Raw genomic sequence first — 25,211 nt, forward strand, 5'->3', positions numbered from 1 at the left:
GGTCCCACTCAGAGATAAAACCATAAAGAAAGCAGGCAGCTAATACATGTTTATTGCTATGCCTCTGCCATGCATAGGGTCTGAGAAACATGTCAAGCATAGCAAAGAGGAAGTTTTCCCACAGTTTGAAATGGCAAGTACTGTGTACTGAAAGACATTCGTTCTCTATGGCAAAGGGTGATGCAATGTCCAATCATACAGCACCTGCTATAACACACATTTGATTTCAAAATTAAGTAATAGTTAGGACTGGAAAAAGTGGAAATGAGTAGATGCTGTGACAGAATTCAACTGGTTTTGGAGTCATCAGAATACTGCTAATTTTTGAGTATTAAGGAGAGCTAGAGACGATCTGGAAGGAGATGCATTATCACAGAACAACAAGTAGGAAAAGAGAGCTGTACAGGTGTGATGCTAGAAGGTAGCAGAGAGCCTGTCTTCAGGGACTTACTTGATTATTTATACCTGGCATATCAGGCATAAATTGTTTTTTCCAGTTATTAATTGCTGAATTGGAGAAAATGCATCTGCCATTTTGGCCAGTGAAAGGCATTGAAAAAATGTTCTGTGCTCTGATTTATTGGTTCCCAAACTTTGGTCCATAGATAAATCACAGTCTACAGGCAAGCTTTAAGTGATGTGCAGCCAGTCTTTTGAGCAGTGTTGCACAGTAAATTATGTAGTATTTGATTACAAAGATTAAAAGGTCAAAGGCTTTGGAGGGTGAGAAGCAGTGTTCTGAGTACTGCTGATTGAGTGGAACAAAAGGAAAGCTGAACTAGTTGAAGGAGACCAGGGAAGCTGTCCCCTGTGATCCCCACAGACAGTTTGCAGTTCCTATATCCTGAAGCAAATTTGCTGGATCACTTGGTGTTTCTGCTGCAAGAGGATTTCCTGGCGCCGAGTTATTTCTTTATAATACTCTGTCTCATTCTGGCTTTTTACTGCTTGCTAAATGTACTTATCTGTCCAGAGCCACACAGGCATGAAATTGATTCTCCTGGGAAGGTCCATTTCTCCCTCATTGCCAAACTGCAGTCATTTTCCATCTACTTTGCTTTCTAAAAGCTATGCTTTCTCCCTCAGCTTCATCAGTTACCTCACTGACATGGCTACAGTTCCCTTATTTATTTTTTTTTACATTAGGTGAGACAAGTGTTTGGGTGGTGGTCTTTAACAGCATCATCCAGGCACAGGCCCAAAGCACAGTGATGAGGGAGAAAATTAATCACCGCACTAAAATGATGAATGTTTTGTTTTGATCCTTTTGCATCCCACCCCTGCATTTCAACTAACAAGGTTTCTGTCTCTGGCCTGCGTTCAACTGTTTAGTAAGGTTTTGCTACACATTGTCATAATCACTAACAACTGCTTGGGTTTGAAGGTAATTGTCTTTATTTTCTGGTTCATGCTTCAGGAAAAATTAAAACTTGATGCTGAGAGGGAAAAACTAGAGAGGCTTCAGGAGCTTTACTCCGAGCAGAAGACGCAGCTTGATAATTGCCCTGAGTCCATGAGGGAACAGTTACAGCAACAGCTGAAGAGGGTCAGTAGCAAGTTTCAAGATTGCACTAATTTTTTTATTTTGTTGATTTTTAATTTTCTTTTTTTTTGTAGCCAAGTGTAACATTTTCTCTTTCAAGTATCCAGTGTCTGAACATAGTTGCAACTTCAAATTGTAATAGTCTTGAAGGTTGTGGTTTGGGCTTTTTTTGTGAAATGCTTGTAATAGATTATGTGCATGATTGCAAACAAGTAAAGTGCAAATGAGTGGATTAGAAATTATTTGGTGTTGAATGTTTCTAAAGCTTTGGGTCACTTGCCTATAATTAGCCCTTTAGGCCTGCTGGGTGATGTGGAAGCTGTTGTGATGTTTAGATGGATGGTGGAACATCATTCTTTGCCTGCGTGAGCAAAGACAGGAATTGGTCAGTAAATTCCCATCTCAGTGAAGCTATTGATAGCTTCTTTTTTTCAATATATAACTTAGCTGTTTAGTTTGAAAAATTAATTTTGAAGATTTCACCACTTACTAAAATAGGTTTATTTTGTTCTATATTTTCAACAGTGTCACACTGGTATAAACAAACTTTTCATAAAGTCTAATTGCAACATGATTTTAGTTTGTATTATTTGTAAGCAAAAAAACTAGAATATTGTCAGTGAAAGCACCCTTAGTTTCTGTGAAAAAATCTTAGCCTTAAGTATGTTATACAGCACATACAGTTAGCTTTAGTGGATGGGGGAAATAATTTTAAAAGCAGCAGTATGGGAAGCTCAAGAGGCCATCTAAAAGTTAAATATTTTTTTACTGTCTTGGGTGTTTGTATCAGGAATAAAGGCTGTAATAGCAATAATGAAAAAAAAACTTTTCTGCTTTATAGGAAATACTCTTTAGATGTTGTTTTATTTGCAGAATTCTATTTTTTTTTTTTTCAAAGAGCAAAATAAAAAGCCCAGCTTTGGAAACAACAATGTTTGATTCTCAGTTGGTACAGAAAGTTTGCTAGTTTTGAGACACTTAAAGATTTTTGTGTGTTATCTTAAAAAAAAAGGGGAATATTATGTAATGTTTCATACATATTAAAAGGAAAGGAAGCTTTTCCTCTGCAGTCACATGCTTGAATGTATTAATTCATGAGCTGCTGCAGTCTTGTTGCTGTGGGATGGTAGTAAATCTCTTTTCACTATTGACCACCAAGATGCTTCTAGAAATCTGTTTGGTTAAATTTTTTTATTTTCTATTTTTGTAATGATTTTTGTTCTTTGCAAGTTATCTTAATAATGATTTTGGATTTGAAAGTGGGACAAAACTTGAAATGTGGGCGTGTGGTTAAATGTCCAGTTAGTTTTATTGCATATTATTCCAGGCCAGTTGTAGTGGGAGTTTGCTGTGGCTGCTGTGGTCAATGCAGTAGAAGTTATCACTGAATTATTGCCCAGTAGCTCTCAAACTGATCTCAAGTGTGAGAGCAGTCATGAAATGATTGTAAGTATTGTACCCCAAATAGAGAAAATGTCTTCCCCAAAAATACCTGGGGCTCCCAACAAAAGAAGGACACAGACCTGTGTCATTGAGTTCAGAGGAGGCCACAAAGATGACCAGAAGGCTGGAGCACTGTTCTTGTGAGGAATGACTGAGAGAGCTGTGTTCAGCCTGGAAAACAGAAGGCTCCAGGGAGCCCTTACAGCTCCTTGCAGTATCTAGAGGGGTTTTGTAGGAAATTGGAGATGCACCTTTTAAAAGACCAGGTAGTGATAACCCAATGGCTTTAAACTGCAAGAGGGGAGGCTCATATTAGATGTTAGGCAGAAATTTTTACTCAGAGGTCAGTAAGACACTGGAAGAGGTGGCCCAGGAAACTTGTAGATTCCTCATCCCTAAAAGTGTTAAAAGCCAGGTTCGATGGGACTTTGAGCAACTTGGTCTAGTGTAAGGTTCCCTGCCCATAGCAGAATTTTGGAATGAGATGATTTTTAAGGTCGCTTCCAACCCAAACCATCCTGTGAAATACCTGAGTCTGCAACATGTTCTGTTGTGCTACTTTACTGACAACAAGGAAGGCATGAAGGAGACAAATTCCCTTGTGATTCTCTGGGGCTTCTGTAATTTGTGCTCAGGGGAATCGGCAGCCAATTTCACATTAGCAGCTGGCTGCAGGGTGGGTCTGGAGTTTGGGTTGGGGTGGGCAGCTGACATTCTTGCTTCCTTGTGCCTGGAACGCATATACACTTTCCCTGTTGGGCAGGAAGTGTATTTTAAATGCCCCCAGTTGGCATTTTCATCATCAGTTGCCTTCTCTGAAGTCTGTTCTACTGCCTCAGTAGTAATTATTGTTGTGTACAATAGGCTGAATTTACTGACTTTGATGGCCCAGGCAAAGCCCTTTTGGTTTTTGGGGGGATTCTGAAGATGTCTGGCTAGATCTGTTTTGTAGGTAACTGCTTTCCTGTAAATTTTAGCCCACTCCTTTGCTTTTGATCTCTTCACTATCTCCTACAAGTGAAGAGCACATCTTTGGAGAGTAAGGGGAAGATGTTTGTATTCCGTGTAGAAACTTGGATTCTTCAGTTTCTACATCCTGTGTCTTTCTCTGGTACACTGGAACCTGCTTTTCAATTCCTTTAATAGAGACCTATCTTAGTAGTAGCTTATCTTGGCCGCTAACCTTTGCCTTAGGTTGAAATAAGAAAAGGAACAAGTTTGCTTTCCTTCCAGGATGTAGGTTTTCTTGTGTAGCAAGTCATGTACAATGTGCTTGTTTTAGAGAGCCTTACCATTTACTAATGCTGCAATTATTGAATACACCCTTTTCTTCAGTACTCTGAAACTTGTAAGCAGGAATTCTTGTTATGAATGCACAGATGTTGCAGGAGGATGATTAGCATTCATTTCTTGTGCTGAAATGCACCATGAGTTTTATCTCATCATCCCTAAGTGGAAGGCAGGTGTGTTCTTATTTCTTGATTCCGTTCTGCAGCATTCAAATTTTTCTTTTTCTGACAAAACATGATATCAGTTCAGGGGAATGCATAAAAAGTGGATTGATACTTTTTGTGAAGTACTGTCTGTACCTACTGGCTAGTGTGGATGACTAGAGTCCTTAACTGCACAGAGAGCAATTTTCAGCAGTTAATTCCATGTGCAGTTCTCCAGAGTACTGGTGCAATACTTTGTCCTTTTTGGTTGGAAAGCAGATGTCCTCTGACATGTGCAGAGGCATGTGACAGCCTCACCAGGTAGATTCAGGCTTTGGTGGTGTCCCAGCCAGGCTACAGCAGAGCCCAGCCAGCTTGGGAGGCTGCACTTGCTCTGAGTGCTGCAAAACAGCTCCCTCACAGTGCAGGTGCTTCTTAGCAAGAGGCACAGTAGGAGAGATGGAGAAAGCAACATCAAAATAATAATTAGCCCTGTTTACTCACTTATTATGAAAGAAGGTCATTAAAAGTATTGAGATCCTGGTGAGACATGTTGTAGGAAATATATAAATATAATTTTTGTGTTTGTTTGTTTGGACACCACCTCTACTGTGGTGTCAGCGAAAGCATGATTATGTTTTTTTATATTACCTTTTTCTTTTTTTCCTTAAGGATGCTGATATTCTGGACATAGAAAGCAAACAATTTGAAGATTTAGAATTTCAGCAGCTTGAACATGAAAGCAGGTTGGATGAAGAGAAGGAAAATCTGACACAACAGCTCCTGCATGAAGTAGCTGAATATCAGCGCAGCATTGTCAGTAGAAAGGTAAAAGCACTAACACTCGATTAATTTGTTCTTTGTTGTTGAGCATAAGGGCAAGGAACTGGTTCTACAACCTGCCCATCTGCAAGAAATAATGCAAAATGTTCCTCTTTGAAAGAGTTTTTGAAGCAGAGTAAAGACAATGGTCCAGTGACATCCCACATAGATCAAATAATGCACTTATCCAAGAAGAAAGAAATTAATAACATTTCATGCCCTGTTTGCATATTTCATGTGACAATCAAACCCTTTAATTTGCTCCAAAAAAGTACCAACATTTTTTTTTCCTCTTTAAGAAAGGAGATTTGTACTCTCTGGACAAAGCTGCAGTTATTTTAGGCTTGGTTTTTGATTTTGCTGTTAAATGGTTTTGCTAAAATAATAGTAGAACACCAAATTAAGAAAATACAGTAATTTTAAAAATTAGTTTGAAAGATCCTATCTCAATCAATTAATACCACTTTTTTCAGAAATCAGAGGTTGGATCTCTAAACCAGTTCTATTCAGCATATGGATACTTGTCACTATATTATCAAAGAATACATGCAATTATTCTTTTGTCTCCTGAATAAGTATTCTCTCTGCTGTCTAATTCATATTTAATTATCTCCTTCAGAGCTGTGAGCTGTCTTGTAAAAACTTATTTTCCTGCTTTTTAGTCATGCATATTAATAAGTGAACTTTCACAAATAGGATCTTTGCAGGTTGTCTTGAGATTTGAAAATAAATCACATAAATTGTGATTTTCTTATATTAGGAAAAGATTTCTGCTCTCAAAAAACAAGCCAATCATATTGTCCAACAAGCACAAAGAGAACAAGATCATTTTGTAAAAGAGAAAAACAACTTAATAATGATGCTGCAAAGGGTAAGTATTTTTGTCTTTCAATCATTTTTAGCAATAAAAGAGCATTTCATAGAATAAAAGAATGTAGAGCAGAAAAAGCATCAGTTGTGCGGAAGTTGGTAATAATGTGACAGACATTCACCTTTAAAAAAAAAAAAAGAAAATCTTTTGCAGTCAATCAGCAGATGTTCTTAAGAGAAAACACTACTGGCATCTGATAATCAAGAGTGTTTTAGAGGTGCCGTCTTTGCCAAGGACTCAAGCAGAGACACCCACTCACATGCTGAAGCTGGAAGCCTGTGTTCCCTGTGTGGCTACTGGGATTGTGCACAGAGTGCTCAGATTTTTTGCTTGTAGTAGCCCCTGCAAGGCCATGAGATGAGCTACTTCACATCAGCTAATATCTGGTTAATAAGAAGCTGGCATGAACCCTTCACATCCCTTTTATGTTCTGCTCTTAATCATGAAAGAAACCATGTTTAGCTCACTAAGCAGAATCGTCATTTTCAAAACACTGAAGGAGCACTTACTTGTTTTGGCTGTGGTTGTTAAATAAAATTTTCCATTTGCTTTTTGTTCTATACCTCCATTTTTTGTTCAGTTTTGTTCTAAAAGGATGAAGGTGAAGCTCTGCTGTGCAGTTTCAGTCTTCTATCCCAGTGTGTTTCTTCACACAGTTAAGAAAATGGCTAACATTTATTTTCACTACATGGCTGTTGGTATTTAATATAAAATGTCTGGTTTTAACAGGAAAAAGAAAATCTCTGTAATCTGGAAAAGAAATATTCCACACTTTCTGGGGGAAAGGGATTTCCTGTCAGTCCCAATAGTCTGAAAGAGGTAAAGAGTTTCTCTGCTTTTGACATTACTATAACCAACTTTTAATAATGCTTCATACAAAAGCACTTCAGTATGTAGTATTTAGTGAAGTCCTAGTCATCAAATCTTTACAAAGTAATTTTATACAATTTTTTAAACTTATTCATAGAAGTCTAAATTCATTAGTGAGCAAGAATAGCTTCTCTTGACATTTTTCCAAATGTAACTGGTATCGTTTTAATCTCTTGCTGTGGAGAAATTATTGGTTTTATGTGTGTGGAGTGTGTGTTTATATCTAATTTTCTCAAAATAGACAATTAAACCTCATTGAAGTGAAGGAGAATGAGATCTGGGAATAACTGTTCAAGTACAAATACAGTTCGGTCTTATTTTTGCACTGTAGATTTTATCATTGCCTCCCCTCCCTCATTCTAAGGCTCTTTACTAAAGCATGACAAATGTACATTTTGTTCTTTTTAAAAAGCATTGATTTGAAGACTTCAAGCTATTGTAGTTCTAAGATATGTATTGAGCTACTTATTTCCCTTTTTTGAACAGTCAGAGGAAGCAGAAAATTTAGCATTTAAAATACACTGACAGGCATCTATGACTGCTTCCTTAACTTCTGCTTAAGAGTTCTGACTGAACTTGCTGGATCTGCTTGTATTGAAGCCCTGACCAAGGTCTGCCACATCTAATGATGTAGGTGTCACTCTGGGAAGCTGGGCTCTCAAAGTCTAAAGCAACCACAACCTTTCAGCACCTGGAAACTGGGGTCTTGTTTATCTCATCTCCAAGTTCCTAGTGTGCAGTTTCACATGTCAGTGGGATTGAGCACCTTTCCTTGCTTGCTTAGACTTTCAGTGTCCTAGGTTGTGTTCTGACCTGGACATCTGACCTCCCACCAGGACATCTGGCAAGTCTAAGCTTCATTTTCTTCCTTTTGAGATGGATTTACCCATTCTCTCACTAGAGAGTGGGTGCTATCTGGTTGGTTTTTTTCGCATACACTTCATGGCTTGTTTACTCACATACTTCAAAATGCAACTACATTAAGTGAGGCTACACTCTTTTTAATGAAATGGATTATTCAGTGGTATCAGTCTGATCACTGCAGTGAAGTCAGTCAGGACTCACTCCAAGGCAAATAAGAAAAGGAACAGCAAGGGTCTGTTTCATCCTCAGTGTTTCCATAGGCTCTGTCCTACAAAAGAAGTACCTTTGCCAGATGTCGTGTTTGTCTTGGTCCAGTTTAATTTTTCTCTGACTGTCCTGGCACTTTTGAAAATCAGGCACCAAGGGCAGGCTTACAGAGACTGCTGGCATAGCAGTTCATTTCACCATAGCGTTGCTCATGCATCGGTTGAGTCTGTGGTCCAACGTTTGCCAGCCCCCCTCACCACATTTGTAATCCTCTGCCATCCACTGTGAGCTGACTCACAGCCTGCACAGCAGGAGAGTAACACTACCTCATGTAAAGAAGCCAGGATGCTTATCCCAGTACTTAAATAAGCAAAGAAAATCAGTGCTGTTTAAAAGTTCAGTATTAAAAAAATTACTTGGATGACTAATCTGACTTGAAACCATTTATTTAATTAAATGTAACTGAGGTCTGAGCTAGTGCACAGCACTGTCATTTGTTCCTTACTTAGTTTTTTATCCCCCTTCTAAATCCTCACTGGCATTGTGAGTCAGAACTGAATCTTCTTCATATAAAGGTGAAAGTGTTTATATCTTTAATATTAACACAATATTGTATTGCGGAATTGCTGAATTTTAGTTACTGATAAACTGCTACTATAAGATGGTTAAGCAAGTTTTATGTTAACTCACACTGGATTCTATTTTACTAGTCACATGCTTTGAGAGATAAACTTTAGGAAGTTTCCTCAATTAATGGGTCATCAAATAAAATGAGATTTAAGATTTGCCTCCCATTTGCAGAGCACTTTATTCACTGTCTGACGCATAATTTTACAGGATTGTCTTATATGCTTGAAATAACTGATATCATACTAATAGATAATAATGTTGGTATTTCTCTTCAAGTTGTCTTCTATGATCATTGGTAAATTTAGGCATTTCTAAAAATAAGAAATAGCAGTCTGTGGCTTCTCTTACGGAATTGCTGAAGTTTGCACACTGGTATATCACTATGTTGGTGCAGTAGTAGAAACACAGCCCTTGCCACACACTGTCAGTGTGAAAGCAGCTTTACATCTTGATTTAAAAATAATAATATTTTTAGCTCATCTTTATGGCATTGCTTCAACAGTGATTTACTTTTGTATAGCCTTGTTTTCTATGGATAAGAAATTAGGACATTTGACTTCATACAGCCTGGTATCCTATGCACAATAGATTAGAATCCATATTTTATTTTTTAAAAAACATTTGTGCAGTTAACACTGAAATACATGCAATAACTACATTTTGCTGTCATATCTTAAATCTTAAATCTGCTTGCATAAATCTTCTCAGCAGGCAGCAGCACACTGAGGGATGTTCCTACCATCCCTCAGTCCATCACTTTCTGTATGACTGCTTAATTAAAAAATTTAATAAAAACGAAATTGTAATGGCTGCAGGCTAACACTAACAGCATCTTACCTGGTTCTTCTGGTAACATATAAAAGTTAGAAGTTTGTATCTTCCAGATGATGCAAATGGAAGATGTGTTAGTGTAATTTATGAGAATGGCTTGTCCTTATAGAAATTCTTCCCAGTTCTGTAAGTCATTTTATTTACTCAATTAGTCTAATATTTAGGCAAGAAACAAATCAGGCTATTTAATTAGAGACAAAAAAAATTAAGATCTCAGAATAAGATTTATTCTTCCATTTCACCCAATCTGCTTTCCTGAGAAAGAGCTACATAATTTCTAAAGGGCATTTGAATTTTAGTAAAATAGTTTGGACACTTAATGTGTCCATTGTCGCCTTCTGATGAGAAGGCGGGCGACCTGGTTTCAAGACACAGCACGGCAACCCGGCCTCACCCGGATCACTCGGGCCTTCTGATGAGAAGGTGGGCGACCTGGTTTCAAGACACAGCACGGCAACCCGGCCTCACCCGGATCACTCGGGCCACAGACATGCACAGACACCAATGTGGTGGATGGTCAAATGGCGTTTATTATCTTATCTCATGGGGTTAAATAGTCAAGGGGGCTTCACTACATCAGAAGGGGATGGTGGGTCCGGCTAGGGTTAGTAAGGAGTGGAAAACTACTGAGTTTAGGAGGGGCTGCATGCTTTGGGGGTAATTGATTAACTATAGCAGGAAGAAGGGGGGAAGGGTCTAGCTTTCCGTCACATCCCGAGATCTTCCGTTCGCCTGTCCCTATCTACCACATCTCCCCCCCCCCTTTTTTACTAATGAATGAGGTAGTTATAAACATAGGCACTAAGGTGAGGTATAAAGTTGTAATGTGATAAGGGAAAAGGGTTTTTTTTGTAAACCTGAGTAATCTTCGCAAGGGAAGTTTAGAGAACCTCTGCGACTGGCAGTGTCCTCGGTTTTTGGTTCACAGCATTTGTTGCCGGCCTATGAACAGGATGTTAGCCCGTTCTAGGCGAGCTTGAACGAATGAGACCAGCCTGTTTAGCAGGCAAGGTCCGAATGTGAAGGTTAAAAGCAGTATCGCTAGCGGACCTATTAGGGTGGAAATTAGAGTGGTGAGCCATGGTGATTGATTGAACCAGGACTCGAACCAGCTCTGTTGGGTTTCCCTTTCTTTCTTTGAGCCAGTCTATCTCGGAGTTCTGCCATGGAGTCTTTAACGACTCCTGTGTGGTCCGCGTAGAAGCAGCATTCCTCCTTCAAGGCGGCACACAGACCTCCTTGCTGCATGAACAAGAGGTCCAGTCCCCGCCTGTTCTGTAAGACCACTTCCGAAAGCGAGGAAACTGATTTCTCTAGAAAGGAGATGGATTTCTCGATTCTCTGCAAGTCCTCATCGATGGTCATTTGCAGCTGAGCAAGCCCTTGGTGTTGGGTTGCGAGGGCCGAGACACCTGTGGCTGTGCCAGCTGCTCCCAGGCCGAGCAGCATTGCGATAGTCACTCCCGTTATTATTTCTCTTTTGTGGAGTCGGCCGGGCTCCTCAAAGATGTGGTACACCTCCTCGTCTGAGTGGTACAGGACCCTAGGAACAATTAGAACTTGGACACAGAAATCGGTAGCGTCATTGAATTTGGCAAGGAACACGCAAGGACTTACCCCAGATTTCTGACAAACCCACATCCCAGATGCGGATGGGACCACCCACTTGTTGATCTTTCTGTTGGGCTTGACGACTTCGGTGCAGAGGTTGCCTTTCTGCTTCGCCAAGGCTGCATTGCCAAAGCATTTGCCCCGGCCTGTGACTTGACTCAGGGTGATTCCCCTACGGGGGGTGTCCCATCTGCACTGGTGAGGGGCTTCGGCTGTGGAGTAACTGAAGGGGGTGTCTAGAGCGACTCCTTCGTAGAAAGGAGGTTTAACATCGTAACAAAGCCAGCAGGAATTGGTTAGGTTTGGGTTGGATTCGTTCAAGGATAGAAAGGTGGCCTCTAGCATGCGGAAGATTGGGTCTGAGTCCAACTCGGCTAAGTGGCCTATTTGGAAGGCATCTGCATGGCCGGTCGGGATATCGGTGGCCTTTGTGGGTAGTGGTTTGGGATGGGTAACGTTTCCCCCTTTTAGCACGTCCTTAATAACCTTATTGGGTCCTACCGGTCGGGGTGCCGGTGGTTGGAGCCTGATAATTCGCACATTCACCCACTCTTTTGGCGCCTTGAGGACTACCGTCCATGGCCTGTGGCCCAACTGGGGTGTTCTGGCTGCAGGACCGTCATGTTATAGTCTGTGCACTTCCGATATTTGGGTTGTGTATGATAGTTGTCATAGACCCCTCCCTTGAAGGCAGGCTTTTTACAGCCGGTAGGTGCCCAGGTGAACTGCAAGAATCTATCGGGCTCTTGTGGTTCCCACCCTTCTCCCGATGGTCTGGCATCTGTGACAATGGTTTCACAGCCCCAGTGCCCGCAATATCCCCACCCCGGGTAGTTACAGTACTTCTTCCCAGGGTTGGACACCAGTAGGATAGGTACATGTACATGATGTGCGGGTGATGGGGTCGTAGTTTTGGTCGTCCTGGAAACAGGTCGGTGATATGGAACACGAAGGATGGGGTGCCTGCCGTGGTGATTTCTTTGTCACTTGAAAGATGCTGCATGACCCACCTGAATGGCTGATGGGGGTGATAGTCTGGGTTGGCTCGCCCCTCGGCGATGAGCCCTAATATTAAGATCACACAATGCCACTGTTGCTGTCTGGGTCTCACCGGTGTAAGATTCTTCGGTGCTGTCTGGCATTTTGGTGGTTCGTCGCTTTTCTCTGGAGCTGGGATGTACGCGTTACGGGGACGACCCACGAGCATGTCCTGTAAGGAGAAACTCGCAATTCTCGTTAGTCCCCTGGGTTGTGGCTGTATTGAAAGGAAGCAGTCCTTGATGTCCAGCTCTGTGCATGGCTGCCCTTTGGGGTCTACCAGATTATATATCCTTTGCTGATTCCCCTCTGGCCCAGTGATCCTAACCGGGAAAGCTTTTACTGCCCCTGAGGGAGCCCACTTTGCACAAGCTATCTTTATTCTAGCCCAGTCGGTAAACTGGGCTGGTTCGCGTTGTGATTGCCTTTTGATGTGGCTTAAGGCTTTATTCGGTTTTGTTTCAAACCGCGTCTGCTCCGCTTTTTCCGTTTCTGAGTCCCCGTCAGCGTCCGTCAGCTCTCCCGAGCTGTCGGAACTGGTGGAGCTCGACTCAGAGCCGGAAGTCGAGTGCCAGCGTATTTCCGGGTCCCGGTGCCTTTTCGTGTGGCTTCGGCCCTGTCCCTCCCCCTCCCTTCGGGGGTGGTGCCGTTCCCGCCCCCTGGGCTTGCCCTGCCACCCACAGGGGGAGGTCTCTCCCTTAGATGGTAGCGGCTTTGAGCACGGCTCCTGATTGGTCACGCGCTCTCCGCCGCCCCCCTCCTCCTCCTTTCCTCGCGGCTGCGCGCTAGCGAGAATCCGGGTATTTGGGGTCTTCCCACAGGGAGCATGCGCGCCCCGCCCATCCTCTGGGTCGCCAGCGCCATGTTCGGCTGGGTAGGGCGGGGGTGCTGCCGGTGTCTCCTCCCGAGCCGTGTTTCCCGCGTCTCTGGCTTCCCTCGCCAATTTCTCCCAAAAGGACTGCGCGCGCTGCCACGCCCCCGGCGCCGAGTCGCCAATCCGCGGTGAAGGGACGGACGGGGGGTCCGCGAGTTTTTCGGGAAGCCCCGCGGGGGGGGTTGGGCTCGGGGAGGGGGGGGACGCGCCCAGTCCCCCCGGGTCCCCGCTCCCGGGTACCTCGCTTTCGGGGGCGGTTTGCGTTGCCGCTCCTACCCCCAGTTTGGGTGTAGCTAATAAACATGCGCTTGCCGCGCTCCATGTTTCTTGTTCCTCTAACGCCTCGCGCAGAGCCCGCTCGACCTTTCCCCAAGCCTTAAGGCTTTTTCCGCTGCCTGAGGTTTTTGTTTCCTCGGCTAATGCAGCCGTACATCTCCCCCACACCTCCGGGTGTAATATATCCACGGGACGTTTAATCGTCCCGAGTTCAAGGAGTCTCGCAATAGCGAGGTAAAAATCCTTGAGCTTACCCTTAATTCCCCACTGCTTATAAATCAAACTCACGACCTTCACGATGGCCTCCATGTGGATCGCTGGTCCGGGGACGTCTCCCCCGCCTAGAATCGGCTTGGCCGTTCTGGCCGCTGTCTCTCGTCCAGGAGATTCCCGCTACCCGAGGGTTTCTCTTTTCCCTTTCCACTCCCGAGTTTCGGCACCATATGTCGCCTTCTGATGAGAAGGCGGGCAACCTGGTTTCAAGACACAGCACGGCAACCCGGCCTCACCCGGATCACTCGGGCCACAGACATGCACAGACACCAATGTGGTGGATGGTCAAATGGCGTTTATTATCTTATCTCATGGGGTTAAATAGTCAAGGGGGCTTCACTACGTCAGAAGGGGATGGTGGGTCTGGCTAGGGTTAGTAAGGAGTGGAAAACTACTGAGTTTAGGAGGGGCTGCATGCTTTGGGGGTAATTGATTAACTATAGCAGGAAGAAGGGGGGAAGGGTCTAGCTTTCCGTCACATCCCGAGATCTTCCGTTCGCCTGTCCCTATCTACCACAGTCCATTTTGATTGCACAAATGTTTTTGGAATTAAATTAAGAACAATTTTCAGAATACAAGTATTTAACATTCAAAAATCTTGATCTTTTTATTTATGATTAAGTATTTCAATGATAACAAATATTTAGCTGAATCACCCTAAACTAACTTGCATTGTAGTGGATACATTAATACTCTTGCATGTCTTTTGGCTTTTGCTCCTTTTAACTTCTGAATTCCTCCTTTTAGGGCTATATCAGTGTAAGTGAAATTAGTGAGCTGTATGGCAATTCCACGAATATATCCCCTTCCACTCAGACCCCCTCAGATGTTGAAGCAGTTGCCACTGAGCCTTCCACGGCTGTGCTGATGAGCCAGCCACAAAATAAAGAGGTTTGTTTGAGAGACATTTCCCTTTGTTTGCATTGTTCTTTCATGGCTGCCTTTTTTTTTTTTTTTTTTTTTTTTTTTTTTTGGTAATTCAACATGTAACAAACTGACCCTAAAGGAAACTGCCTCTGCCAGTTACCAAGTCAGATAACAGGTTAACAGGTTAATAGTAAAGCTGCAGGACTGCTCCAGCTGTAAAGTGTCTTTGATGAGGTAGATGGGACTCTGAAGGCCAAAAAACCCAAATTCTTATGAGCCAAGCAGCACTAAGTGACAAACTTAGTGCCCAAAACTATAATGTAATGCACCTTTGGGAAACGGTCAGTGAACAAGCTTATGATAAATTGATAAGTGGTGTTCAGGTGTTCATTTTGTTTTGTAGCTTCTTTTTCTTCCCCCCCTTGTAAGGTGATAGTAGTATATCTTGAATAGTTGTGGGAGATAAATAGCTTCTACCCATTTTAGCTATTCCATAGTGGCATAGAGTCTGTCCAGTCTGTTTTCTAGCTTACTTTCTCTTCCTCATTCTTTGTGAAATTTTGAATAAATCCCCTTTTAAAGGAATGAAATAACCTTATAATTCTAAAGCTACGTACTTTTGCATTGCAGTAAGTCAGAAACTGGGTTAGAATTTGGCATTTGTGTGCTGCTTCTAGTAGCTCAGTATGCATTGAGAGTTGCAATAAAGTACACCTCCTTTCCTGCTAAATACTCCAACAAACACAGTGCTAAAACTGCAGCTTTTATGTGCCATATCTTTTGAGAAATTCCAAAAAGAAAACTCTATGTGTAATTTCTCTTTTTTCTATAAAGCTAAGATCACCTCTCTGTTCTGGATTTGTGTTTCCTCACTCTCTTTCTCCTCGCTCTATTGCTCAACTTCCATCAGTCCATTGGCCTGAGGTCATGGCTACTCATGTAGATCCTATTCCTTTATCTGATACACCTCCACCTCTGCCAGCTAAGAAACACCGCAGGCAACAACAGGTAACAGAGTCAAAGCTGATAACTTGGGATTATTTTCTTTTGTTTGCTTTTGTTATGGTGGCCACAAAGTTGATTTATGTATGAGGACTTTAGTGTGATACACTGTAAGTTGATTATGCTTGCAGAGTGTTGCACTTAAAGGCACTGCTCATTTAAAATTTGAACAATGCCTTTCAAAAGATGTATTGGTTTTAAGACACCAATTAATTAGAATAACTTATAAGGAAAAGTTTTCCTTTATAATTGGGTTCCACCTGTACACTAGATTTGAAAATTTAGCACAAAGGAAAGGTACAGGGACATGTGCATAAAATGTGTGCATGAATTTAATGCATATTTTTAATCAGTATGATTATAATGTGATGAAAAGCACTGTGAAGCAGGAGGTGATCTGTATGTTAGATTTTGCTTTTTCCAGACTAACAGTATTTTCCATATAGAGTATAACTGAGCAAGTGCATCAATTCATTTTGTCAAAACTGTAACACATTCCCCATGAAGCATTTCAGAAACTTGGAGGAGCGCAAGAAGCAGCACAGGGAGGGCATGTACCTGAGCGATACCCTGCCCCGCAAGAAAATGACCCCATCTGTGTCTCCCCACTTCAACAGTGCCACGCTGGGACGCAACATCACAAACAAAGTATGTGCCTGCTGCTATTTACAGCCTTCCAGCCTCTGCAGGAAATCCTGCACTGGGTTACAGGGAAGGCTGGGTAGCACCCTAAGCATTATTTAACCTCCCAGATTCACACATGAAGCTGACTTTGAAATGACTTGAGGTTTATTAACAAATGGGAATGTATGTGAAACCTTCTGTACTTCCAGCCATTCTTCTGACTTCTGGAAATGCCGTGCTGTAGAACATTAATAATAAATACACGATTTCTGTCTCAAGGATTGTATTTTTGGGCTGGTTTAAATTGATTCTAGAGACACAACTTGTTGTCTTCTTTCTTACTGAAGGCCTCTAAATGTTAAAGATAAAGCTATATATAAAGTGGAAATACTCTTTATTTGTGATGTGGTAAATCAGCAAACAGCAGGAAGGTGGATGTACTGCTTTGAAAATATTTTGGCTTAATAGAGACTGTACACAGTTGGCTGATTGATATGGCATGACACTAATATCCATGACAAAGCACATTATTTTGCCCCTGCTGATAAAAAAAAGTCTTGAAATACAGTTTTAAGCACATATTTACAAAATTTCCTGCAGGGACATTTACCATTAGGACAGAGCAACAGCTGTGGCAGCGTACTTCCTCACTGCCTGGCAACCATGACCAAAGAGTTGGAGTCAAGAAGGATGCACAAAGGTAAGACCTTTCAATTGTTTAATTTCTTTTTAAAAGCAGTGTTCAGTTTTTCAAAAAAAAGTCTGAAACTGGTATTGCTATAATCAACAGGTCTGCAAAATAAAAGTTTATTTCTTGGTGACAAAAGCAAGCTCTAAATGTAACTGATATTTTTGATATTGGCAAAATAAGAGGTTAATATTATGATGTAGGTACATGTGTAGTTTTTAAGTACATGGTCACCAAATATAATCCAGTAAAAAAGAAAAGTATATTGAAAATATACATTATGTTAACTAGGTAATTTCTGTGAGTGATTTTGAAGCAATCTATTGCATGTTCTTTCTTTTTTTTCCTTCTTTTTTTTTTTTTTTTTTTTTTTTTTTTTTTTTTTTTTTGGGATCTTAAAAATGGTTTTTCACAGGCACATTTTTTTGCCTGGATAAATCCCCCAGAGAGAGATAACTTTGAGAAGCTGTGACTGTGGTATTATAAGTGGTCTTAAATATTTGGGCTAGAAAACAGGAAGGGAGAGAGCTGTTCTGTTGTTGATAGATGGCTGAGTTTGTTAATAGGGACACAGCAATTCTGGATCCAAAAAAAAGCTACACCTCTGAAACATGATCTTGTAGGCTATGGGATTCTGTGTCTGCTATATGTTGGCTTGAGTTTATACACATATTTTTTTGCTTTAATGAGATGTATTATTCATATTCATTATTCATCCCATCTTCAAAAGAAGGCACTCCTCAGTGCCATCTGTCAGTTTATTTTCTTTCCAGCATCTGCATTACCATTATCAGTATCAGTGCAAGAGGTCCTTGTGTAGAACTGCACTAACTGAGCCTGAGCTGAATTAGATCCATCCCATTGTTACAGGACTTGGCAGAGCTTGCAGCTGTTAAAGGTCAGAGCAGAGACTGAGGTCAGTCATATGCACCAAGATGACTCAATGCAGGGATGGAAAGAGCAAGCTGAAAAAGGATCCTGACGTGCCCCTTTCCAGAGCTGATCTTGTTATGATCTGTTGGTTTTGAGCTTTAGCTATGCAGCAGGCTTTACACAAACCTGCAGTGTTGTGGCTAACTTATCTTTACATATTTCAGGTACAACACAAAAGGAGCTTCATGCTCAGCTTGGAAAGTGTCTTTGATGTAATGTGTGTGCAAAGATGGAACAGCTGGCAATTATATTTAGAGTCATCATTGTTATGTTATTTCAGTCTAAAAATCAAGAGGGATGTTTTGGCTAAACTCTGACAAGAGATCAAGTATTTAAAATTGGAAATATTCCTGTAAAATGGTTGCAAAGAGTGTTACTGTGTGACCTAAAACACAATTTTAAAGTGTTACCAAACCTAACACAGGCAAGGGTTTTAAAAATAAATCACTTCTAATGTTTAATTTTTTGTCGCTGTGCAAGTAAGACAATCTAAGAGTAGGGTCAGATTTCTTGTCTTAAGACTGAGAAAGAGAAACCTCATGAATCAAAATCTAATTACAGCCTGACAACAAAGAGAGTCAGGGGAGAAGGAGAGAGATGTATTCATTGGAGCAGGTGGCACAGCACTTTTTATATGCTGTTGAGAAATCAGGTGCTATACTACTTGTCATACTAGTTGGCTGATACTTTTTGAAATATCTAGCAGCTTGAATGGAAATAGAAAATTATGAAGAGAGCCTTAAGGGATTAATTTGTACTGGGAAAGAGGACAGTTCTAGATGTCCTTTTCTGAAACATCAGCTTTGCCAAAGGGAAACAGTGCTGCTGACAGGTGCTTTATTTGAACTGTCACAGGATTTTCAAAGGATCATTAAAAGGAAGGATATAGTAACACAAGGATCATTTGTGGCCTCTCTTAGTAGTTACTAAAGTGTTCATTCCCTTTTGGTTCAACCTCAAGCTCCTTGAATTTATTGCTATTGGAGGAACTTGAAGAGTGCAACTGCTTTTGCACTGCAGTGACACATTTCTAGGTTGGGGGAAGCTCCTTTGTCTGGGTAACACACCACAAAAGTGTTTGCAGGGCTCTTTCTGCACTGCAGTGCAGAACTCAGCAAGGACAGGAATATCCAAGTCAGGTGTATGGGGTCAGATCTCAGAATATTTCTATCCAGCTATACAGAAGGGCCAGAGAAACAGTCTTCAAGCACCTTTCATTCAGCCTTACAGGTAAAGCCTTAATAGAAGTTTGTGGTTTGAGCAGGGAAGGGACTGAGTTTAACTTGGTGGGATTTCTGGTTTCCCCTCACACTTCACACCCATACTCAGCACATGGAAGGAAAACAAACTTTCTTCAAAGTCAAAGGTAAAGAAAGTGTATTTCTGTGGAACAATGAGATTTGGGTAATGTTCTGAACATGACGTACTGCTTCAATGCACCACACGGGACTACTGAAATGGAATATCATTGTCCATTAAAATTATGAAGTCTTACTTGTCTTGCACTAAAGTCAACAGAACTAGAGTCTGAGTAACTACAATTAATTTCATCAGGCATCTTTAAATACATCTTTGAAAACCAAGTCAGATGCTATGTCAGTGGTCCTTAGATCAGGTAGATCAGGTTTGCCTTTTCAGAACAAGTAAATATTTTTCTGACGATTTACTGACAAATCAGTGGAACTTCGTAAATGTATAGAGACTGATAATACTGATAAATACGAGCTCTCTAATCTTCCTGCTCCAAAAGTTAATTGTTCACCTAAAAAAAGATGATGAATAGATAAAAAGTGTTCTCTACCTGTCATGTGTAGTGAGTAAGCACTTGCTTTCCTTGCATTTCTTTCCCCACTTGACAGATTTTTCACTCCATCAGTTTTCGCTCTGTCAGTTTTCCAAGGTGATCTATTGCAAACAACATGGGCGTCTTGGCTTCCTGATACCTTGGGCATAGAGCGGCATCCAGTGCACTGGAACTGGGTTCAGTGGGGATACAGGGTCTCACATGATAAATGCCACTTCATCCACTCAGTCTGGAGCCCTGGCTATCAAGCAGTGACCTGCACACTGCTATCCAAAGAGGATGATGTGCTCCAGATGTGGTGTTAGTAGCTTCTTGTGCTTCTTAGAGCTCAACAGCATTGAGCAAAGTTCTAGAGCAGATGTTCTGGTGTGTGCATGTAGATCTGAAAACAAGTAGATTCAAGGCTGGCTGGAGGCAGTAGCAGCTCAGGTGGTTTAAAGATATTATCTGAGTGTTATCACTAAACTAGTCATGGTCTGAAATTAGTTTTCTCTAGTATGCTTTCCCTAGTTTTTCTTATTTCAGTCCAAGAAGATAACTATAGAAGTCTGAGCTGGAAAAAAAAGGAAAGTTAAAAGTGAAATCAGGAAATTAAGAACAGCCTCTTGGGTTTTAACATGGAGTTCATTCTCATTTTCTTCATGCAGGAACAAGCAATATCTATGAATAAATTTTAGGCTGGATGCAGTAACAAATGTTTTCATGGATTTTTAAGTACTAAATAGTCCTTATTCTAGGATTACCAAGCAGTGTTCAGTCAGTCATAGGAGTTCAAGAATCGTTACTGAAAGAACCAATCACAATCAGTAATCATAGCCTGAGTTAAGGGCAACTTAAATGTTTTGGAGGACACCTATTTGTTATAAATCATTAGTGGGAAAAGGTATTTCTTAGCAGCCATTCATGAGGTATTTTTGACAGACTGTATTTATAAATTGACCTCCTGTGGACGTGCCTTTGTAACCAAACCATATGCAAAAACAGAGTGAAGAAGCCACTGTTTGGTACCATCTCAAGACCTCACCCTGTGCAGGTGGATGCCTGGAGCTCCCAGGGAGTGCTGGGTGCCAGAAGCTAGCACAAGAAGGGAGGGTTAGCCAATGCAGTCCCACTGACTGTAGGATGGACTCCAGAAGGGAAGAAGGAATGGTTATCTGGGAGTTAAGGTGTGAGACCAGACACAGCACAGGGAACAAAGCTGTTGGGACAGAGAACTTAGGTACCAACAAGATGATTATTTGTGTCCTTTCTAAGCTCTGTATAAAAAAAACAATATACTGCAAGCAAGGGATATTTGTACAAAGAGTATAGAAACTTTTCAAAGAAGTCAGCCTCTTTTTTTTGTTTTTTACTCTTTTTCTTGTCAAACTCAGGAAAAACTAGAAAAGGTATGAAAATATCCCCTTCCCTGGCTGTATTTCTCATGTGATGTTTTTGCAAAAGTACTAGTTGCATCAGCACTGTCAAGTAGTTCATAGACTCTTGAAAAACTTTAAAATAATTGTTCAATAATGACAGCATTTCAAAAATTCTTTTTTTCCTGCTGTCAAATAATGTGTCACAACAAAACTTCTGACTCATGCTAATATCTGCAGAGCTATGGCTTTGCACAGGACTAATTTTTTGCTTCTTTGCTCATAGCCACACAAGTAGAGCAGAAAATTTAGAAATCTTTGCAGCTCTGTGAGTGATAATGACAAGGCAGACAGATTTGGGCTTCCTACTTTGGCGTGTTTCCACACAACAAATGTATCTTGACATGATAATATCAGTCTTTACAAAGGGGAAAAAAGAGAAAGAAGAAAGAATATGAATAAAAGAAAAATGTAATGGGATCATTTTCATAAAATACTAGTGGGTTTTCTACATACTTGACAGTGCCACTTTTAATAACAGCTTTCACCTTAGTTCTACCCTCATTAAAATTTTGTGGTGGTATACCTGGATTTTGTGATTCTGCAGTAACTCCTTTGGAATATTTTTCTTTAATGGTTTTATGGGTTTTTGCAATCTTTTTCTCAACAGTATGGCTGTTAACATTGATAAGTTTATAGGTTTGCTGCAGAGTAGTGGAGCTCTATAGTAAAACCAATGCAACAACAAATATTTTAGTTCTTGTATCAGGTTAGACTTAACTGATACACTCTTGGCTTGTGGGAAATCTGTTAAGTGCTGGATCTTACAAGGAGTCTAATATTTTTAAGTGCATGTTGTGTGAATAGGCACCTGAGCAGCTAAAAATTCCTTAAACAACAGGTTGTGCCTGCTCAGTGTGTAGGTGTGGCTGTAATAGAGGCAGGTTGTTTGTGAAGCCTCATGGTGTTGGTACGCAGCTGATCCTCAGCTTTGAGGATCTTCATGCTTACAGCATGAAAATAAAAGGAGAACACTGAATTATGCTTTTTTCTGTGAATGCATCTCATTTTGCAACCTAACAAATGTTGATTTCTTCCAGTGTTTAGTTATGTTTGCATGATTGCATAAATTTGACTGATAAATGTTTTCTTCAAAAATGGGTTCTTTATCTTAAGGGGTAGAGTGTAGCACTGCAATGCTGCTCTGTGTCTTTTAGATGGGTTTATTTTTCAGTGAAATATAAAATATGGAATTAAAATTTCTGAGTAGGAAAGGATTTTTAGAGGGCTCAACAGAAAAACATGCATTTGAATAAAGTTTTTTCAGTAATTTATTTTTTTCTCTCTTTCCCTAATGAATCATTGATCACCATTTCACAGGAGCAATTAGTCATTCCAAGGGTTCGAGTATGAAAGGTAATTGCTTATCTGCAATAACAGAAGCATTTGCCAAACTGAGGGGGAAAAATCAAACCACGCATGTGAATCAGTAACACCTGTGTTGTGTGATGCTATTATTTATGACTGCTGAGGTGTATTTGTGTCCCTTTTGTCTCTTTTACTAATTGATGCAACTGAATTTTTGATTGAAATTTAGTGTTCTTTTTAATGGCAAGTGATTCCTATTAGTTCCTTAGAAACCAGCTTTCACTGTCTCCAAGAAAACTTTGTATGGTACAGAGGGAAGTGAGGAGAAAACTATTTTGGAAATGCTTGTAGGGCACAGTTTCTTTGATGATGCTTTAATTATTCAGCTGAAGACACACTTTTCAGATAACTGCAGTTGTTGGCTCTATGAACTGGGACTCTCCCAGCTCTGGCATGGCAAAAAATACCAGAGAGTAACCTTGTATGCACAGACAGGGAATAAGAATAAGGCAGAAAAACACCGTGCTTTAAGCATGCTTTCTTAACATCAATGTCTTAATGGTGTCTAGAAAAAATTTTTAGCTGGACCTTGCTGCATTTGTACATTTGTCTGTATTTTTCCTGTGTCTGTTTATCTTAAATATGTGGAATGTCAGTGGCTGCCTTCCTGTAAGAATGTGAGGTTTTCATGTCAATCCTTCCTAATCTCCAGCTCTGACAGCATCTCAGTAGTTGGGTTAGAAATGTGCAGACAATATGGTAAACCTAACAATCAAAACTATGAGAAAGTTTCACTTTTTGCATTCATTGAAGGAAAAAATGCAGGAAAGGAGCAGTGCGGTTACATTGGTGATCACATAGATCACAAATGGAACAACCTTAAATGGGCACTATAAAATACCCCAGCAGTTAAAATGACTACTCTTCCTCATCAGGCAAGCTCAACAACCTCTCTCAAAGTCTGTATTACTTTCAAAGAGCAATGGAGACATGAGATAAAAATAATTGTGAAGAGACATTTTCAAAGGATACATGGCCAAAGTTCAAGAAGTGTTCAAGAAGGATGACTTTTCAGAAAAAAATTGTTTTTGTGGAAAAATAACCTTTGAATGAACCTTGTTTTTCTTCAGAATCATTGAGCTATAAGGATTTGCTTCAATCCCATAGGGTGAACTGCAATTTCAAAACTCCAGTAAAGTACCTCTACACTAGTAACTATGATTCTATAACAAGCAGCCTGTATTATTTCAGCTGAAACTAAGAGTCCAGTTGCAGTTACCAGAAGGCAAAGTTTCCCAAACAGACAAAAAAAAAAAAAAAAATCCATACTCAATAAAGTCACCCAGACAAGTACTTAAGAATATTGAATATCAGGACTTTTTTCTTTTTTTTTTCTAATTCAGTCAGTGTTATTTCTTCTAAATTCCTGAATTTAACTACATTACTTTCCAGATTAGGCCTAATTTTCATTTTAAAATGTAATTTTTTTTTTCAAATTAGAGTTTCATAAATACAAATACAATAACATGTATTGAAAAGTCAGCTGTACTAATGTGCATATATTTGAATCCATCATAGATAAAACAGGTATTTAAAGCTTTTATTTCAGTGTGATTAATGTATAAAATTAACCATAATTGGTTAATTTTTAAATTTTTTTTAATACTGGTCACAGTGTAGTAAATTCTGAGGTGATGTTCAAAATGCTTGTATGACTAGCAAGTTATGGTCCCATCACATAATTTTTGTGTGAAATCAGTGTTTCCTCTGTACTTTATAGGGTATAACCATCAGCACATCTGTGAAAACCAAAGGCAGAAGTCTCCAGAATTCTACAGCAGAACAGCATCAGAATCCAATGTGTATTTGAACAGTTTCCATTACCCAGATCATAGTTACAAGGACCATGCCTTTGACACATTAAGCTTAGACAGCTCTGACAGTATGGAGACAAGCATATCAGCATGGTCACCAGATAACATTTCCAGGTAAATCTTCTTTCCTTCTGATCCTGCAATGTACATAGGGTCATAATGAAAAAAGAGAGTATGTACATGTTGACACTGTGATAGTGTGAATGCTGCTGATTGGTTAAGGAAATGTAAGATCATTAGACAGGCATCAAATCTGTCTAGCTCTTCATAATTGGGTTTAACTTCATCTCACCAGTTTATTGGAAGATGGAAAATAAAAATATGGAAAAGTTAAGTGATAATGTTAAAGTTTATAGAACAATTAGTGCTTCCTCACCTGATCACTGAAGGGAAGGAATTTCTTCCGATAGGAAATTTCTCAGGGACATGTGCCATTGATGACATACACTTGTTCTACAAGTCCAGCATGTTAACTAACTAGATGCTTAAGCTGAAACACTCAGGCTTCCTCCAAAAGTATTTTTGGCATTTTCTCTCCCTTTTCTGAGTCAGTAAAAAATGAAGAGATGACACTGAAAGGCTTGCTTTACTCATCTTCAGAGGCTGTTAGCTCAGACACCATTTCACAGATGAATTTCCATGATCTGTATTAAAGGTCCACATGAGTCTCAAAATTGTGTGACAAACAATTTTCTCCTGACAGTCTATTTATTTATGACATTATGGTAATGCTTTCATTCCTGCTCAGAGTCCTGCCCCAGCAGTTTCACAAGCATAAATAGAGGCTGTACAAAAATTAAATACAGCTTTGTCACAGCACTATGGATACCTTCTGAACACAGGGAAAGCTTTTTTGGCTAGCATGTAGTGTTTTACGTAGCATCTGTTTACTGTGGCAGGGAAGCCCCCTGATTTCCCCTTTTAGTCATTATCACTGCAGTGTTAAGAGTTTCAGAAAATACCAGCGGCAGTCATTCTGCTGGCTGGTTTGTTTGAGCTTTTTTGCATTGGTTGGTGTTGGTTTTGGTTTTCTTAAAAGAAAAGCATTAGGACTTGGGTTTTGAGGATTTCTGTTTTAAATGGATAGTCAGCAAGTTTCTGATAGCTGGA

The 25,211-nt window shown here is 40.4% G+C and overlaps 1 protein-coding gene across 4 annotated transcripts in view; it reads left to right on the forward strand.

The window, feature by feature from the left end:
• Positions 1 to 25,211, forward strand: part of PHLDB2 (pleckstrin homology like domain family B member 2) — a 64,645-nt gene that overhangs the window by 30,193 nt on the left and 9,241 nt on the right. The window contains exons 7-15 of one of the 4 annotated variants that reach the window (XM_053935803.1): positions 1,418 to 1,546; positions 5,092 to 5,247; positions 6,002 to 6,112; positions 6,842 to 6,931; positions 14,334 to 14,477; positions 15,288 to 15,461; positions 15,963 to 16,103; positions 16,680 to 16,779; positions 24,008 to 24,215. In XM_053935803.1, the coding sequence (XP_053791778.1) occupies positions 1,418 to 1,546; positions 5,092 to 5,247; positions 6,002 to 6,112; positions 6,842 to 6,931; positions 14,334 to 14,477; positions 15,288 to 15,461; positions 15,963 to 16,103; positions 16,680 to 16,779; positions 24,008 to 24,215 (1,253 nt within the window). The remainder of the gene's footprint in view (positions 1 to 1,417; positions 1,547 to 5,091; positions 5,248 to 6,001; positions 6,113 to 6,841; positions 6,932 to 14,333; positions 14,478 to 15,287; positions 15,462 to 15,962; positions 16,104 to 16,679; positions 16,780 to 24,007; positions 24,216 to 25,211) is intronic. The other 3 variants (XM_053935800.1, XM_053935802.1, XM_053935801.1) reach the window with 3 other exon arrangements.

Source organism: Vidua chalybeata, chromosome 2 (assembly GCF_026979565.1).
Source record: "Vidua chalybeata isolate OUT-0048 chromosome 2, bVidCha1 merged haplotype, whole genome shotgun sequence".
NCBI lineage: Eukaryota > Metazoa > Chordata > Aves > Passeriformes > Viduidae > Vidua > Vidua chalybeata.